This window comes from Artemia sp. Qi Xiang Cuo, chromosome 9, assembly GCF_049724085.1.
Source record: "Artemia sp. Qi Xiang Cuo chromosome 9, ASM4972408v1, whole genome shotgun sequence".
NCBI lineage: Eukaryota > Metazoa > Arthropoda > Branchiopoda > Anostraca > Artemiidae > Artemia > Artemia sp. Qi Xiang Cuo.
Window position 1 is genome coordinate 48,826,739 of NC_142802.1, and position 20,159 is coordinate 48,846,897.

The 20,159-nt window shown below is 35.1% G+C and overlaps 1 protein-coding gene across 1 annotated transcript; it reads left to right on the forward strand.

Moving 5' to 3' along the window:
* The first annotated feature begins 5,974 nt into the window (after positions 1–5,974).
* LOC148948738 (uncharacterized) lies at positions 5,975–6,499 on the forward strand. The gene has a single exon (XM_089095007.1). It carries the CDS (start codon positions 5,975–5,977, stop codon positions 6,497–6,499), a length of 525 nt encoding a protein of 174 aa, XP_088951133.1.
* Positions 6,500–20,159: the final 13,660 nt, after the last annotated feature.

Consider the following 20,159-nt stretch of genomic DNA (forward strand, 5'->3'; position numbering starts at 1 on the left):
CCATCCTCTGAACACCCTGAGTCTTAAAAAGGACACTAGAACTTCTGATTAGCAAATCCAATGAGCCCCCTCCGAAGTTTATACGATCACCTTTTCTATATAAGCCTTATATGCCCCCATGCATAGCTTACAACCCTTGCACAGAGGGCTGGGGGGAGGGGTTGTCATCCTCAAATACATAATTTCCGGACCTTTCAACTAAGTTGAACAAAATGGCTATCTCAAAATTTTGATTCGGTGTGTTTGGGGAGAAGGTGGGCGTGAGAAAGGGGTTAGTCGCCCTCCAATCACTTTCGACTATTAAAAAGGGCACTACCCCTTTGAATTTCCAATCAAATGAGCCCTTTTTGAAGTTTCTACGATAACTCCTTTGTTATGAAATGCTCTGGTCTTTAAAAAAAAAAAAAAAAAAAAAAAAAAAAATATTGCGCTGCCTATGATTCCGCCAGCATGCCTGGTAATGCAGAAACAACCAAGACATAAAAAGAAAGGCGAATATTTGGGGCTGAAAGCAGTTCAGTTCCAGCAACGATTCCATATCCACATATAATAATAGTAGACTTGGTGATTATAAGAGTATTGCTAACGTGATTAAAGAGTATTGCTTATCTGTATTTCTGAGGCTAATGGGAATGTAGTTAATTCTATACTGGTGGATGTCTGGTTCGTGCCACAGAAACTAAATCACACAGTGGATTACAGACACTGCCTTGACCATCTCCCTTTATGCCTGATGATTCTAATCTAAACAAAAACTATTTTGCGCCAACAAATTGCCATGCTACTGAAAATTAAAAAAGTCATGTTACAAGGAATTCTCACAATTCCAACATTCCATAAACAAGGATGTCATCAATTCACACTGTAGGAACATTGCTTAATCATACAAGACTTCTATTAAAAGTGCTTAATCATAAAGAATGCTTTACTCTATGGTTTGATTAAGACTCTTTAAATATGAAATAATTACGTGAGCGCAAAGAAGTCACAGCCATTTTTTAGTTATGATTTCTCTCGTCGTGGGAGGGAATAGGCCGCGGCAGTGTGACGTCAACCCAAACAAATCTCAAACCTATAATGCCATTTAATACTTATCAACTTATGTGAGTTTTGACGGTTAATTTAACAGTTAAATATGCCTCATAGCTCTATATACGCGTTTAGACATTGATACATACACACATTATTATTATTATTTATTTTTAACCCACACTATACAGAGGTACAATACGTGGAGTATCACGAGGAAAAACACAAAAAATGCGACACAAGACAATATATAAATCAAAAATTACCAAATTACAGTGTAACACATAATAATTTAAAAGAAACGAGAGCAAAAAAAAAATAATAACGTGAAAGGAGGGGGAAAAGAGGAAAAGAGAAAAAAAAAGAAAAAAAAAAAAAAAAAAAAAAAAAAACTTACAACTTGCAGAATCTAATAAGCAGGCATTAATATTATCATTATTGAATTTTTACTCACTCTTTACAAATCTAAATTGTAGAATGACCAAACAGAGAAAAACAACTAAACAAATAAAAGAAAAATAACTTACGACTGAAAAAACCTAATAAGGTGATGGTGCGAAGAAAAAAGGATACAAGCAGTATTTTAAAGTTTTCTGTGTAGTTCTTCCAGTTTTCCAGTAATATTAGGAACAAGAAATTTATTTATAACTACCTGGTTTTTGGTCCAAGGTAGAAGAAACAACAAAAATTTACAAAATCTAAAGTAATTAATCCGGACTCTTTTTAACTCATTTTTCTTCAGAAGGAGAAAAATTCCAGAAGCAAAAAGAATTGAATGGTCACAAAAAGTTGAGTAGAGCTTGGCTAACGCGACTTTATTATATTTACCTCTATTGGCAACAATTTTAGCATATCCTAATTTAATTTTCATATTAATATCTGAGACTGTGCGCTGGCGCAAGCTCGGAAGACTATTAGTAATAGAAATACCGAGCCATCGAAGAGAATCTACAAGAGGAATAGTAAAGCCACTACAGCGAAGGGAAGTTCTAGAAATATTATTAAAAGAAAGAAATTTACATTTATCTACATTAAGAGAAAGGCCTATGTCTGAAAAAGAAGTAGCAACACGAGAAACCATGTTAGATAAACCAGTTTTAGTACGACTTATAAGAAGCAGATCATCAGGGTAAGCCAGGTAGGAAACATCAGAAAAACCGGAGAGATAGGTAGCCGAAATCTTTGCCAGAACTCCTGAAATACACAAATTAAAAAGGGTCGGAGATAAAACTCCACCTTGCCTTAAACCTCTTTTCAATTTAATATTAGATGCAGGCACAGATTTCAGCCGAAGAAAAGAATTAGAGTATCAGTACCGAAGAAGCAAAATAACCGACAGATTGGCACCGTAACCACGAAGAGCAGAGAAAAGCTGACTATGACATACACTATCAAAAGCTTTAGATAGATCTAAAGTACAAAGATATATACTCCTTCCCTTAGAAGAATCTTCAAGGAGCAAAGAAGATAATACACGATGTGCGTGTTGACAACCTACTCCGGGCTTAAAGCCAAACTGGTTGTCTCTCTCAAGCATATTATTAGTCACAAAAGATATTAAAACATGCTCAAGAACTTTACTAAAAGTGCAAGAGACAGTAATAGGTCGGTAAGAAGAGCAAATAAAAGGAGAATTCCCCTTCTTTAAAATTGAAGAGACAGTACCACACAAAAAACTCTCCGGTACACTAGAAGTACAAATACACATCTGGAGAAGTAGGTGTATATGGTTAATAAGGGGGAGCAATCTAATAAAAGGTGAAATCTAGATATACCATCATTATCAACATTATCTGATTTAAGTTTCTGAATTGCTTCAATTACGGATGAAAGAGAAATAGGAACACAGAGACGCTGAGATAGAGGGGTACTAAAAATAGCACAAAGAGAATGAGAATACAAAGAATGCACATGGTAATTAACATTAGAAAAAATAGACGAGTAATGGTCATGCCAAGCAGATGCAGGAAGACAATCACTATTTGGTACATCACTTCTAATCGACTCAGAATTAATAACTTTTCGCCATTCTCTCTTTGACACTGGAAAATCCATACCACGATAACGCATAGACTTAAGGTATTTTTTATATTCCCTGCGGGTCTTACGCTTAAGGTCAGAAACAATAACACAGGGCGGTCTATCACATTCATTCCAAACTTTTAACCAAAACTTAGCTTTATTTTTCAAAGTTTTTAAATTAGGATCTAAAGACAAAATAGGTTTTTGCGTACCACGTCTAACACGTTGCAGCGGCACTGCAAATGCCTCGGCATCTTTTAAACATTTAATTATTTGATTATAATAGCAATCCAGGTCCTTTTTGCAATTCCCTTGCATAGAGCTCTGAAGCAGATGATAGGGAACTCGTATAGCAAACAGCAGCCTTGTTAGTGTAAACGCATAAAAAGGAACATCAGCTTTCTTCCAGTTACTTTTTTCAAACCATTTTGAAGACTGGGGTACTTTGCAGAAACTTGCAGGGTTTAAATTCAGCGTAAGAGTAAGTAAGATAGTGAAATAGCATAGATCTTGCTCTCCAGTGAGTAATAACACTATTGATGTAGTAACACTAGGTGATAAAATAATGTAAGAGCAATTAATATTGCTCTTACTGTCTGAATGGTAAATTATAAGACTACGAATAAGTTTTGGATATAGTATGATAAGATGGAAGGCAATCCAACAACAAATCACATCTCACTGATGAGTTATTTATATCCGTATTGAGGTCACCAATGATCATATAATCTAGAGAAAAAGAAAGAAATTTTTCCACTAGAAACTTCAACGTGTTAGGGTGAATCAGGGAAAGTCCGACAGTGGGGTAAGTCCGATACCGACCTTCAATTTGTCTATGGTCCATTGTTTCTGTGGGAGGCTTTCATATTTTCTTCCATATTAGTAGCAGTAGGCAACAGTGCCATCAACTTCTGGCAGAGTTAGCACGTCTTCTGTTCAGAGGGTTTTGAAGTTTTTTGGACGGCGTTTTTTTAGGAACACAGGTAACTGACTTTACTTTAACTTATGCAGATTATAAAGTAAGAGAGATAGAGAATTTTTTTTTCATTTCTTAGAAACTAGAAGACCAGGAGCATCTTCCTGATTTTTTTAAACAAGCTAATGTTATTAGTTGAACAGATAAGAGGGGTGTCAGTCTTACCCAAGATAAAACCCATCTGGGGACAGTCCAACATGTCGGTCTTACCCCCTTTGGGGGACGTTTGGCTGGGGTGTCGGACTTACCCCATGTTACCAAAGATGGATATTTTAAATGGTATAGCAGATTCTAAGCTTTAGATAATAAAGGTTGAAGCCAGTAACCATCCTTAGATGGCTTTACTAACTTAATGGAATGTAGTGTTGTGTTGATCATTCATGTATTGCAGTTCTGTGCCTGCTTTCGTTTATCTTTCTCCCTTGTAATTTTTTTTTCGTCTTAACCTTTACTTGTGACCTGCCGTGCAAAAAGTGTAGCAAAGTAGAAATGCTACTTGGCATGTATCAAATTTGTTGTCAGATTTTGTCTGAAAATACCCTTTTTACATATAAAATAATTTTTGCTCAAAGAAAAGGTGTCAAAACACAAGTCGTGCTCCGCCGTGCAAAAAGTGGGATAGCATAGTAGCAATGCTAGTGGACAGTTTTCATGGCCTAGCAAAATTTGTTGGCATTTTTTTTTTCAAAAATACCAGTGCTTCCACTATCCCCAAATTTTTGGTGATTTCCCCCAATATCTGGCTTCTCATAAGCATTCTCCAAATCGGTTCCCCAAAAACCCCCTTTCGTTCAGGGTTGCCACTCCTAGTGAATTATCACTGATGACAATTCACCCCTAGTAGCTATGACTCACTTGATTTGACATATTTTTTTTCACTATTTTCAAAAGTTTATGTATCAAGTATTTACTACACATCAAAATCAGACATAGATTACTGAATTAATGACCTTTCTTCCTATGCTAGTAAAAGTATACTGACCTTTTTATAGTTGTAGTACAGTGATCAATAAATATTAAGAATGCAGTTGGGTGTGTATTATTTTTATAATAAGAATATCATTGGAGTGTACAGCTCAATCCATAAACTACCAGCAGTAAGCTATATACTGCACACTTGCGACTTTGAATACTATACACCATTAGCAGTATTAGAGTAAATATGAGACAGTACTTTAATATGATTAAATATGATTAAGAAAACTATTGATATTTCTAACCGCAAGCTATACTAAGTTACATTTGTTACTTTTCTGAAAATTTTACCTATAGAAATACTTCTTGCTCAAAGAAAAGCTGTCAAATCACGGATTTTGCTGTTAAAGTGTTGGCAGCTTTTGGAATTCTGCTACTGGCAGTTTTGAAACTTTTTGCACACCTGCTTGTGACAGGTTTTCGAATAAATTCATCAATTCATTCATAATTCCCCTACGAATAAATTCATCAATTCATTCATAATTCCTTTGTCTTTTCTAGATGCCTAGAAATTATGTTCGGAAAACATAACGCGGGGTTGGAGGAACATATGATGCAACTCAGCTACAAAACGCGCAAGCAGACATATCTTCAATGAGAATGTCTATACTACAGGCTTCCAAAGTGTTTCAGATACCGCGCACTACCTTCATGACCATCTTATGAAGAAGACAAAATTCAAAAAACCAGTTTGTGATGGAGGGAGGAGCCAAGAAATTCGTGCTGAAATATAAAAGGATATGACTCAGGGTCTCCGAATACTTTGAAAAGTGGGGCATAGGTCTCAGCAAGCAGGAATTTTTTTACCAAGTCCAAGAATATCTCATCAAGAACAAAGTTAAAACAAGATTTAAGGACAACCAACCTGTTCATGACTAGTGGGTGGGGTTCAAGTGCCGAAACAAAATTTCACTAAAGGAACCAGAAAGGTTAGAAAACAAAATACTTTTGCAGCAATCTGATCCCTTTATAATGTATGGTTTTTATGAGCTGTTGTATGAAACTGCCACAGTAATGGATATTCTTGACAAGCTCCAGTGCTGGTTTAATTTGGATGAGACATCTTTCTGCAGGGATCCTGGCAACACGAAAGTTGCTGGAGCCAAAGGCTCACCAGCCACTCATAGAACAGGTAGTAATGGACGTGAAAATACAACTGCCTTGGTTTGTATCAGTGCAAATGGAGAAAAATTCACACCTTTAATAATTTTCTCTGCAAAGAATACCTGGACCTCATGGATACGTGTACATGGAGCTTACCCTGATACATCTTACTCATCTACCAATAAAGGGTGGATGACATCTGATCTCTTTATGAACTGGTTTGAGTTCCAGTTTCTTCCTCATGTAAAGGGAAAGGCACTTCTCATCTTAGATGGACATGGCACACATGCTCTTGCAAAACTTGAAAAGCTTTCTCTTGCTCTTGCAAAACTTGCAAACGAAATTAACGTGACAAGTCTCAAGCTACCTCCACATGCTTCAACCTCTCGATAAAGTAGTTTTCAAGGGAATGAAAGTGTCTTATGATCAGAATCACTCGAAATGGCAGAGGGAGCACACTTGTAACATCCTGTCAAGGAAGGATTACGTATGTCTCTAATCAAAGGTATGGGATACCTATTTCACTCCTAGTCTGATTAACAAGTCGATCAAAGCAACTGGAATCTTTGATCTGAGTGTTCCAATGAGAGTAAACCCATCTGTAATTGACCAAACCAAGTTTGAACCTACCAAGTTGAGACGCTATGCACAAATGAAAATGGAGCAGGAGAAAAATTCAGGCACATCTAAAGTCACAACCACTGTCAACAATGAATTAGAAAAAAATACCTTTTATGTTACCTTTAGTCCAAGGAAGTTGCTTGGCAACCAATCAAAAACTTTTGAAAATATTCTTCTTCACTCAATGAAGCAGCCCGACCTACCATCAGTTTCAGGAATAGAAAAACGGAAGAAAATTGCAAGAGAGGCAGAAGTGATAACATCAAAAGAACATCTAGAGGTGCTTAAGAGGGAAGAAAATCTGAAAGCAAAAGGCACAGAGAAGAAGAAAAGTTCAGATGGGAAGGGTATAAAATCGAAAAAAAAAAAATTTCCTAAGAGGGAAGCCAATAGAGATACGGGTGATAGCAAATCAGACATCAGCCTTGAACTTGGCTCTGATGAGGATGATCAGAGTATTCAAGATACTATTCAAGAAAGTGACAGCGATGACAAGGAGACACCCAGTAAGCAAAAGATTGTTCCCAAGCTAAATGAGTACTATGCAGTTAGATACAATGCAAGGAATGACAAACAAGGTTACATAGGAAGGGTTCTAGACTTTCCTGACGAGGGAAAAGTTAAGCTCAAATTTCTTCACTGCTTGCGCCTTGCCACCTACTCTTTCAATTGACCAAAGAAAGACGATTTCGATACTGTAGATGACAAATACATTAAACAGGACCAGTAAACTTAGTGGGAAAAGCAGACCATTTGAAATACCCCAAATCCGTCAGGTTAATGTATCGTACAAGGCAGTTACTAGCAAGCGTCAGTAGATCTTTGTTTTATGCCCATATACGTGAGCGACAACATAACTGAGTAACTTTTTGTATCTGGAGTCAAACCATATTTTGTGTGATATGTTTTTCTTTTTTAAAATATAAGCAATCATTTACATTCAGTGATTTGTGCACCTTGGCTAAGATACTTGTAATGTTTATCTGTTGGGTAAGTCTGACACTGTCAGAGTTACCCCACAGCAGCAGAAAAAAGTATGGCCTGGCCTTTTGATGCCAGTCAGTTTGACATAAAAATTGTTTGCTTATGGACTTATAGTGATTCCTTGATGCCCTTTAAGATGGTGAAGTCATATTATTTTTGACATATTTTTGAAAAAAGCTAGTAGGATATGTTGCACTTCCCCCAAAGCTGGGGTAAGTCCAACATAGCAGGCTGCACCAACTTTGAGACCTGGTGATGGGCTACAAGCACAGTATATGGGAAAATCAGAAAGTGAATAATATGGGAAACTGTTGTAAAAAAAAGGTTGATAGAAGATGATATGAGAGACTCATAAAAAAAAATCTTGAGAGTCAATTTAACAAAAAAAACATGTTAAGGTGTCGGACTTTCCCCGATTCACCCTACAGGCTTTAGCAAATCTAGCCATCGATCTAGAGGAACGGTCATCATAAGGCAGATAAGAATTAATGAAAACTATAGTGCCCATACGAACAGCCAAAAAAAAAACTCATCCGAGTAAAAAATCACCAGCAAAACCAAATTAGGATTGTGCTTAAAAACACAAGCTAGTCCGCCAGATGGCCAGCCTCTTGTGGCTCTGGCAGTAGTAAAAAACACATCATGATGAAGGCTACAACACAAAACGTTAATGCTAGAGTCTGTAAGAAGATGCTCCTGTAAACAAACCAAATCAAAATCATAGTAGAACTCATCAATAACGAAATCCTTATACTTTGTACCATTAATATTAAATGATATTATTGAAAACTCCTAAGTCATTGCAAAAAGTGGGATCACGACATTAGTTCCTTAGATATAGGGCAGGACAAGCTATAAGAAGTATGATTTTTACCAGAGTTAGCACACTTGGGAGCAGCACTACAAGGACTATCCTTAGTAGAAATATGTGGCCCAGCACATCTGGCACATTTCGGACATTACGATCACTTTGAAAGTGATCGTATGATCGGCATTTGAAGCAGCATTTAGGTATTTCTTTAAATACGTGAATTCGAAAAAAATCATATCCCACTTTAATTCCTTCTTTGAAATAAGTAGACTGAGTGAAGGAGTCTTCAAATTCCAGCTTGACTGACATAGTCTGGCCCAGTCGATTTGCACTTATTATACCTTGAAGTCTTTTAATAACTGAAAGGTCAACATCAACTGGGAAACCTCTGAGAATCCCAAAAAAGCGCTTGGATCGTACTTTAACTGTTGCTCCGGTAATGAAGTTCTGAACGGATGTACAAAAATCTTCAGTTGCAGATTTATCAATATTGACATACCATCTGTCTTTAACAGGTTTCACACTACAAACTAATTCATGCCCAGCTATTTGATCGAGAACAGATTTGCGTTTAATCGGATCAGACAGATCTGAAGGCACTTTAGAAACAATAACTGTCGTATGAGTGTCAATTGCTGAGGAAGGTTTCGGAAGTTGAGGAAAATTCAACTGATAATTGTCAAGTTTCCCTAACATCTCAACAACCACTTGTTGTAGCTCATTAAACTTAAAGAGTAAAGAAGTATAAGCATTTGCAGGGGGACATGGCACCTCTGTAGGTCGCTTTATCACAAACGTAGGTGCAAAAGTGTCACTACTGTCAAGAGATCTTAACAGAGAAATAATGTCACTAAAATGATTAGAAAGTGCATTGATCCCCTTACGTACTGGGCAATCCAATTCAGGTGCACTTATTTGCCACAGTAAACTTTTAGCTTCTTTGACTATATTCACGTCAAAAAACTCCATACCATGTCTTTTAATAATATCCTCCTCAATTCCGCTTAGCAAATTGCTTTGAATAAAATTCAGAAAAGCAGAATATACAAGTTCAGGCATTTCGTCGGAGCTTTTCATGGCTATCGCACTCACCACAAATTAAAAAGTCTCAATATTAATTCAGGAAAAAATACTGAGTTAATAAATATCGAAATATAGGTCAAACTAAAAACACAGTAGATTCCATTTTATAATCCTCTTAAAGTTAATCCTCTTAACTCAGGTCATCAACTAATTTGGAATAAATTATGACCTCACCAAAGTAAATCCAGACAGGAATAATATCCAATTCAATTTTGATGTTACCTCACTGAACTTTATTTAAATTTTAGCAAAATAACAATTTATAGGCTACTAATTTTGGGGTTTTCAATTTCCCATTTAGACTTCTGCACGAAATATACCGTACGCATTTTACAACGTGTCAAAAAGTGTGCCGATGTTAAGAATAATGAGTTTAGAAGCGACTTAAACAGCTTTTGCGTTTGGAAAGAAGCATTTTAGTTTGAGAGAATGTGATGGAGTTTGTGAGGTAAATGAAAGTCATATGCAATTTCATTTATTTATGGTGAGATCTAAGACCACAAAATATTATTGCAAAATATTATTCTATAATATTAGACTGCACTTCCGATGTCAGCTACACAGGGTAAAAGACACTGGTGGTAAGGTTCCTCAAAATCGCAAAGGATAACGATGTGCCTATTAGGGGAAATTTTTTAGGCTTTGTTTCTATTGCCAATTCTTCTAGTGAAAGCCTCACAGAAGCATTACTAAAAGAGTTGCAAACACAAGGCATTTATTTAAATAACATGAGAGGCCAGGGATAAGATAATGGTTCTACAATAAAAGGAAATCATGATGGAGTTCAGAAGAGGAAATGTGATTTAAATCCTCATGCTTTTTACGTACCATGTGAAAACCTCTCGCTGAACCTTGTAATTAACGATGCTGCTCTCTTTTGCAATGCTGCAGTAGATTCTTTCTTTATTTTTTTCAAGTTCTACTCACAGATGGAGTATTTTGCTTAATAACGTTTCAAATCTTACAATAAAACCACTCTGTAACACACGATAGGAGAGTAGATTTGAGGTCTTCTTGCCTTTGAGGTACCATATTGAAGAAGTACATGATGCCTTATATGAAGCTTCTCAAGACCAAAAACTTGATGCATTTGGTAGGAACTCCGCCTTGGGACTTGCTAAGAAACTACAAAGCATCAAGTTTCTGTGTTTTTTTACTAACATGACATGAGATCCTGCACAGAACAAATATGGCGAGTAAGTTGTTGCAAAAAGTCACAAATGATTTGCAAAGTTCGATGGATCTAATAAAATGTGTGCAATTATTTCTAACCAAGATGAGATCTGATGAAGGAGTAAACAACGAGATCACCAATGCTAAGGAACTTGCAGAAAAAATTGGCATTGTTCCTGAGTTTGAAAAAGAAACCACTGTCCGCTGAAGGAAAAAAAAAACAAAAAAAATAAACGATTTTCTTATGAGAGGGGAAGATGAAACTGTGAATTCTGGAGAACATTCATTTAAGTTTAATTTCTTATTTGTTGTGCTAGACACTGCAATATTCTCACTAAAGGAGAGATTTGAGCTAATGGAAAACCTCAGTGAAAGTTTTAAATTTCTCTACGACATTCAAAGCTTGTAGAATTTCGCGGATAAAGAAGAATTGAAGAAAGCCTGTAAACATCTTCAAATCGCTTTGAGTGAAGGAGAAGACTGCGTTGTGAACGGCGACGAGTTATTTGAGGAGCTACAAATTTTCGCTGAAATACTGGCATCTAAGAGTCCCCCAGCTCAAGCTTTGTCGTATATAACAAAACAGGGATATATAAACACATTCCCAAACGTTTTAGTTGCACTGAGAATTCAATTAACGCTTCCAGTATCAGTTGCCAGTGGCGAAAGGAGTTTCTCCAAGTATTGAATTCAATACAGACAGATTGCTCAATGAGTTTTCAAACATGAAAGCTAGAAAAATTTGTTGTTCATTATAAAAAGTTGTATGTTGAATTGTTTTATAAGCAGTATGTTCAGCCAATAAATTGTGAATCATAATTTAACTCCCTATTTTTAATAAATTACCTTGTTGTTTATAGACATATTGCATTTTAATATTTAAGTTAGAATTATACCACACAATAAAAGTTTATTTATTTTTATTGTTACACTTTTTAATAGAAAACCCTGCACACCATACTTTAAGGGTGTATAATTATATTTCTGTCCACCAGGGGGCAGGGGGGGGGGCACTAAAGAATAGTCTGCTTACCCCAGAAAAACGTATGGTAGGGGTTTTTGTATTTATTGTTTAGAAGGAGTTTGAGGATGTACGGCCCAACAAATTTGTTTCTCTGATTTATCTAAGTTTTGCCATTAGTTAGCTCCAGTAGAACTTTGAATCTATTCATGGTGAAGTAGTGAGGTAAAACAACAGGCTGTATATTCACCCAGACAAACAAACTAGCATAAGTGTAATATCTCAGGTAAGGCTGGGGAGATCAGGTTAAAAATTTCACAGAGTGTTTGGGGAGGGGATGTGAAATATTATATATAGGAAAATCAATAAGAACCCCCCAAAAATTTTATCACCTAAATATTGCTTACCATAGGCAGCGCAATAAATAATAAATGGTTAGAAATTGAAAGTTCTAGTTCCTTTTTTAAAAGGCAAACGTAATCGGATGGCAACAACCCCCTCCCCCTCACGCCCTCTTTTCCCCAAATGTATCTGATAAAAATTTTGAGATAGTCATTTTGTTCAAAATAGACCAAAGATCATATAACAAAAACTCCGGGACTTAGACAACCCCACGGAACTCCAGAGGAAAGTGTTTTGTTCAATTGGAAATTGCAAGTTTTAGCTCCCTTTTCATGCCTTTTTAAGAGTCAAAAGGGACTGGAGGACAACTAGCCCTTCCTGCCCTCTTTAAACCCAAATCCATCCAGTCGAATTTTTTTAGATAGCCATTCTATTAAAATAAGTTCAAAATCAGGTAACAAGAACTCCAGGGCCAGTCAACAAGTTTCAAGAGCCTGGGGTTCAGTGTTGTAAGTTATGCCCTGGAGGCATATAAGGTTCTTATGCAAGGGATTTTCAAATAGTTCAAAGATCAGATAAGCCAGACCCCCACCCCTACTAAAAACTTATTAATGATATTTTATCCCGAAACTTATGCAAGCTGACCCCTTTCCCTCCATAGCCCAATCCTCCTCTCTCCCGAAAAAAAACTTATCAGTAACAAACCACGGAAGCTGACCCATGGTCCTCCCTCCATAGCCCTACCCCCGCCAAAAAAAAAAACAAACAACTTATTAGCGATATTTTATTCCAAAAAATATGGAAGTTGATCCCCTGACCCTCTCTTTAAGGCCCAACCTCTTCCTCGAAAAAAAAACTTATTAAAAATTCCTTATTCCAAAAATAATGGGAGCCAACACCTGGTCCTTCCTCCTTGGCCCAGCCCCCCTCCCAACCAAAAAAACTTATTGACAATATTTTATTTCGAAAATTAAGGAAAATCACCCCTGGCCTTCCATGGCTCAATCCCCCCCCCCAAAAAAAAACTTATTAACAATATAACATCCCAAAACTTATGGGAGCTGACCCCTGGCCCTCCATGGCCTGATCCCCCTCCCCCTCGAAAAACTTATCAATATTAAATCATGGGAGCTAACCCCTGGTTCTCCTTCCATGGCCCGACCTCCCTCCCCCGCCCCACCCCCAGATATTATCAACGATATTTTATTCCAAAAATATGGGAGCTGACCCCTTGTCCAGCACAATAGTGCTGTCCAAGTAAAGAGTGATGTGGGCACAATGTATTATTTATTATTATTTTTTTTTTAGACCAGGACATTTTGTATAGAAGGAGTCGTCATAGAAACTTTGAAAGATGCTCATTTGATTGCAAATTGAAAGGACTAGTGCCCTCTTTAATAGTCGAAAGTGATTGGAGGGTTACCAGACCCCCACATCCATCATTTCCCCAAACACATCCAATCACAATTTCGAAATATCCATTTGGATCAGCACAGGTGAAAGGCCTGGATATAATGTCTTTGAGGATGGCAATCCCCCCTAGCCATCAGGGTTGTAAGGCCAGAACATAATTTGCACTTTATTGAAAAAATACATATGAATGTGCATTGCCAGTTTATACAATGCAGATATTTATTCCTTAGATTCTGAATAATTTTTGATTTATTAAAGTTAAAAAAATTGTAAACATTTAAAATGCATTTATTTTCAGTGCAGTACCAATTATGTTCTGGCCTTGAGAAGACATAGGGATCATGAGCCCTACTCCTGTTAATTTTTGCTTGTTTTGACTTTTACTCAGTTATTTATGGTAATTTATGTTCGTTTTAGGTTTCATTTATTTATTGATGCTGATTTGTGGTAGTTTTATGCTTGGCAGATTATTTGATTTTATTTTTGCTCATTTTTGGTTTAATGGAGCTCTTTACTTTTCTCTTAAAACTTATTTTGTGGAAAAAGTTTTTCAAATTAATTCAGATAAGACCTTCAATTTTTAAAGAGTCTGAAACTTATATCTGCAAGCTACTGAGTCAAGGGGACCCTTATGCACAGAAGAAACTTGAAAAAAACTTGTATTGCTTACAAACAGGCCATAAGCTCCCCCCCCCCCAATAAGCCAGGACTTGTAGTACTTCTGCATAGACCAGTCACCTTAATTAAAAAAAATTTGATATTTCCACACCAAACAACGAAAAGATTCAGGATGCATAGAAATTGCGCCTTGAGTTTATTCTCTACAATTGGCTTGAAACTATACTTCACAGGTTTTTTGGCCAGGTCAACCCTGACACAGAAAACCAATTTTAAATTAATTTTGGCTGTTTTGGTTTGTGATACCAGAAAATCGGCCAAATTTTGTTTCATCTCTGATAGGTTTGTAACTCTTTGTAACACACTGAGTGCCAGATACACCTCAATGAAAACAAAAATTGTGAAAGTTTGTTGTATTGATATATGGTACCAGAAACTAGGCCTCCAATAAAGACAAAAGCTATTAAAAACTGTCAGAGTGATTTAAGACACCAAACAAGGCCAAAATTTGTTTTGTCTCCAACTGGCTATTAACTTAGTGGGCATGCATTCTTCACCAAACAAGCCTCAGAGTAAAAGACATTCTAAACAAAAATGGGTTGTATTGATTCATTAAACTCCAAAATAGACCAAACATTATTTTTCACCAATCACTATAAAACTATCAGGTTAAGACAACTGAAGCAAGGGACCATAACAAACACAATCAGTGTTGGAACAAAAATGTGATTATATTGATTCCTAGTGTAACAAATTCATTTTCTTTTTTAGTTTGATCTCTTGTAAAATTTCAATCCATATAGAGAATTTAACTACAATATCAAGACCAAGGAAAACACAGTAGAGACACAAAGAAGCTCAATTGAGGCAAATAAACACTAGGGAATAACCTGGTTGTACTGACTTGTGATGTCCTTTTTAAACAACAAAACATAATTATTTTTAACAAATTACCTTGACATGTATTTATTTGAACAAACAAGCTGTTACAACAAAATATAACACAAAAAGATTATTGTAGATTTAGACACGTGCAAATACAAGGGTGTCTAAAAGATGGCTTCAGCCCTACCAAAGGCCAGAACTTATGCATATTTTCAATTCATATGAATATTAATCCCTCTCCCTATCAATCTAGAATTCTGTAGCCAAACTATTATACAAAACAATGGAGTTAGTACAAACTACTGCTGACTGAAAATTTTGACTGAATATTCAACTGAAGAATTTGATGAACCAAATTTGATGACACTTCCAGGAATTATTATTATTATATGATAAACTATCTTCTCCTTTCATTAATTTGTTCCAGTAATGTGGATTACTATGGCTATTTTCTTTCATTTGTCAATGTTTTGACAATAAAAACCACACTGTTCAAAATAATATCATTTTCAATAAAATATAATTGATGCTTAAGCAATTTAGACTTTAAGCTGCTTACTCTCCAAATTCTAGTGGGTTTAAAAGTGAGGGAAAGGATCAATATAAAAAAATACACTTCAAATAAAAAATACACTTCTCAAAATACTTTTTCTAGTAGAGTAAATGATGCCCTGGCCCTTGAAAGGCTTATAAATTCCTATATTTTAGACCATTGTGTGGGGGGGGGGATGCATTGTTCAAAAAACAGCCACAAAATTTGGAAAGTGCATAAAATAAGGAATTGAGGAGTTACTAATTTTGTTAGTATGTTTCCCCTAGAAGTTGAAAAATACTATAACAATATCTTCTAATGACTTGAGTAGGATTTTATGGAAGATTAAGATAGGACAATATTTTCAAACATAAAAAACACTTTTCTAAATTCTGTAAATCTAGATTTAGCAAATTTACAAGGCTAAAAACCTTTTTAATTGGGATGTGCTGTAAATTTGCTGCAGAGTTGGGGTATGCTGTAGAGTAGGATTTTATGCAAGATTAGTACTATTTGTTCAAACACAAGAATTTTTTTTTCTAAATCCTTATAAATCCAGATTTAGCAAAGCTACAAGCCTCAAAACTTTTTAATTGGGGTGCTCTATGAATTTATTTCTGAAAGCTTTAATTTTGCAACATATACTTCATTAAAGGTCAGTGCCCTTCAGAGAGGGAAGAGTTGGATATAGATATTTCAAAAGACCTTCCCAGGATACAGTTTAGGGTCCATATACATTCCTGATTTTTTTTTTTAGCAAACCAATTAACTTTCCAAGAAAGGAAAATAGCAAATTTACTGAATAACAGCTCTCTAGAAGAAAACATACTAAAACAAATTTTTAGATTGCTGATTTTGTGCTCTTCTTTATGGTTAAAGTTACATTTGTGGCAATTCATCCCTAGTTCCTGCCCCTCTAGAGCCATCTGGTATATACAAAACTAACATAAAATAAAAATAGTATGATTAGATTTCTTATTTTATGCTCTTTTTCAATGTAATAGTTGTTACCCTGACAATGCACCCCACTCTGATGGAAACATGGCATATATATTGGCTAATTTTGTCTTTGTTCTTTCTATTGATTGATCTGTTGTAAAACTGGTTACAGCTGGCTGTGTAGATTTGAGATATCTGGTTTATTCTGAGTGATTGTGCTGAAATTGGATAACAAAAATACTTGGTATAAGCCTAGAATTGGGGTAGATTTGGAGCAGTTTAAATTAATGACCTATAAATAAGGTGAACATACCACTCAATGCCTTATTTTATGCTCTTTTTGAATATAATAATCAATTTACTTGCAAATTCAATTTTAAGCCCATTATAGACCCTCAAAGATGATGCTCTTTTTCTCTTATTTTAGCTATATGTAAAGGGTTAGAAACAACAATTCTTAGTTCATCATATGCCAAATAATTGTAGTTAATACATTTCAACTTTGACTAGACTATACTTTATCCTCCCTCCCTATGTACAAATATATAGCCAAAATTATATATTTCCCATGCATTCTCTGGTTTTTGATTTTGTCATGGTTGATTCAACTTACAGCTAAACCAGTTTAAACAAGAGTAATACTAACAGAGGTATATAAATGGTATCTAAAATAAAAGAAACAGGTATCATCTTTGAGGGTCTGTAAAGGGCTTAAAATTGAATTTGTGAGTATGCCTAGACTAAAGCCCACTATATATTAAGAAAGAGCCCAAAAAAGCCATTGAGTGGTATGTTCACCCCCTTCCTAGGTCAGTAATTTGAACTGCTACAAATTCACTGAATTGGGACTGCTGAGAAGAAAACAAGGTAAAATTCTACTTTAGCTACTTTTGTCAATCTTGGAAAGGGGTTAGGTTGGGAAAATGAAATTTTCAGGTATGGGATCTATAGGTTAAAGTATGTCCCCAGGAAGGTATATTGAAGTACCTACCTCTGCTCTTTCTCCCTCTAGAGGGCCCTGACCTTTGATGATCTTTAAAAATCTGTGTGGTATAAAAAAATAAACCTTCCAAATAGATCTTCTGCTTAAATAAAGTAAAACAAAATTGTTTTCAGTTTCACAACTTTGCTTAATCCCAAAAATAACATTTTAAAGATATGCAAATACATTTCCCAATTTTTGAAAAAAAAAACTTTGACATGGCTTAAAATTGTACTCAAATAATAAGAATTGCATTTTCAGAACTGAAGCTAGAGAAAAAGAAACTGATAACTGAAAATTAAGGTAAAATGTTGTTTTATCAAAATTTCAATACAAATAGGCTAGAGCTGTCATGTAAGCAAATCTCAGGACTCTCTACACAGAGGAGTGGAGATAGCCTTCAAAATACCTTCCTGGGATGTTCTTTAGCCTCTAGATCCTATCCCTGAAAGCTTCATTTTCTGAACCTTACCTCTTTCCAAGATAGCTAGAAGTAGCTAAAGCAGAATTTTACCAAACATTTAAATGGCCTAGCCTATCAATACCACTGCTGTCTTATCCACCTGCAAGCTACCCTTAAGGGGTTATGATAAGCAAAGTTTTGTGACATCACAAACTGGGTTCCATTATACAATAACCAACATCAGCTATGGGAAGAAATTAAATGGCTATTAATGGAAATAGGATTTTGGAATATATTTTAGTAAAAGGTTAAAACCTGAAGTTGTGTAAGGTAAGTGGTGGTTTATAGCCTAATTATGATAGTAATATAGGATAAAATGTGAGCCAAAACAACTAGTAACGTGCAATAATTTGCATTATATAGAGGGGGGAGGAGTGGAGATAGGTACTTCAAAATACCTTCCTGGGACATAACCTAGCCTGTAGACCCCTCCCTGACAGTTTCATTTTACAAATCCAACCCCTTTCCAAAATAGCCAAAAGTAGAATTTTATCCTTTGTTCTAACATGTTTCTTTCTAGAGACATGCGATTTAAATGGTCTTGACTTCAAATAGCCTAAATCTATTAATTTCACCTATCAAATTTGAGATTCACGTGTTACCTGTTTAAACTATGTATCAAGAATTACACAACTGCTTTCTGGCAGCGTAGCCAATGCTTTGAAATAAAAAGTATTATTCTTGCGACTAAAGCTGTACCGCTAGATGATAATTTGTACCGTCTGAGCAGCTTGTTAAAAAGTTGCTATAACAAGAAGAAAATTTAGATACACTAGAACTTGAACATAAATCCACTTCAGAAAGGAGTAAGTAAAACCAAAATGTACTAAAATCTGTGTTGTACCAAATATTTTTAAATGTAGCGCAAAGTACCAGGGCCTCTGAATTGTACCAAAACGGTATAATGGTACCACGATGGCAACATTGCTACCTGATCCTGTCCAAAGTGTGCTGTTTTTCTCGAAAAGAGGCTGCTGCAGGGATGCTACAGAAAACTTTTGCCAAACATACGATTTTTGCATAATCCGGTTTGGAGTTGCTCAATTAGCTTTTATGCTCAGTATGGCACTTTGACGAAAAATTTTTAATTTTCTGATTACACAATACGTAACAAAATTCAATTTCCTAAGTGGGAGTGATTATTCATAGACCACAAGATTCCTATAAGGTTTTCTTTCAAGGGTAAGCGGATTTTTGAATTGAATTGTCTCAAGAAAATCAGGCTATTCAAGATTCAAGAAATGACTGAGATTCAATGACTCAAATTTTATCAAATTGCAGTTGGTCTAAAAATTCTCCATTCTTCAGTAATCTTAGCTTATTGAATTGAAGTCATTTTTAAAAGCGAAAATTTCCCAAGTAAGAAGTTTTTCTAGCCAAAAAACGAGAAAAAAAATACATATTAAACTTTTCGAGTGAAAATTTCGTAACACTCTATGACCAAACAGTTAAATTAGAAATTTGGAAAATTTTTATTTTATTTCAGTGTTTTAGACCCCCTTCTAGGATTGACTAGACCTGTTAGAGCCAATCTGACCTCTTTAAGAACAAAATAACAAATAAAAAGTAATTCTGCAACTTAAAAAAACTAATGATTTAATTGATTTGATGACTATAGTCGTTTTAAATATGTCAGAAGGACCTAAATTGGATTAAGGAGTAAGAAAATGTAATATAAACAATGAAAATGCAGCTTTGGACTTGATAAATAGTTTCTGAATACTGGATATGTGTCATAAGCAAAAGTGTACTATAAAATTGCATTTGAAGGAAGAATAATCATACTTTCACACATATTCAGGCAAATGGAGGGAGGGAATAACTGAACAGTTGAACTTTCTTAGTTAATGCTCACGGATGTCAATCAGCAAAGATTTCAATGCATCAACAGATTAGTTCCAAACTGTTGTTTCACATTAACGTATGTTTTTTTTTTTAAATAAGTAATTTTGTTAGTCTTTTCCAATAATTTAAAAAGTCCATTTTCAAGCATTCAATGCCAACCAGTTTTAGCCTTGATTTTTAAGCCTTTGTTTTCTTATATAAGATATTGTTGTCAATCCTGTTGAGTATGATATCAAGTTTTACTGTTATTCCATATGCTGCTGTAATATGCTATATATATATATATATATATATATACTATATATATATATATATATATATATATATATATATATATATATATATATATATATATATATATATATATATATATATATATATATATATATATATATATATAT

Coding starts and splice junctions, on each gene's coding strand:
- LOC148948738 (XM_089095007.1), top strand. CDS start 5,975: ATGTATGGTTTTTATGAGCTGTTGTATGAAACTGCCACAGTAATGGAT.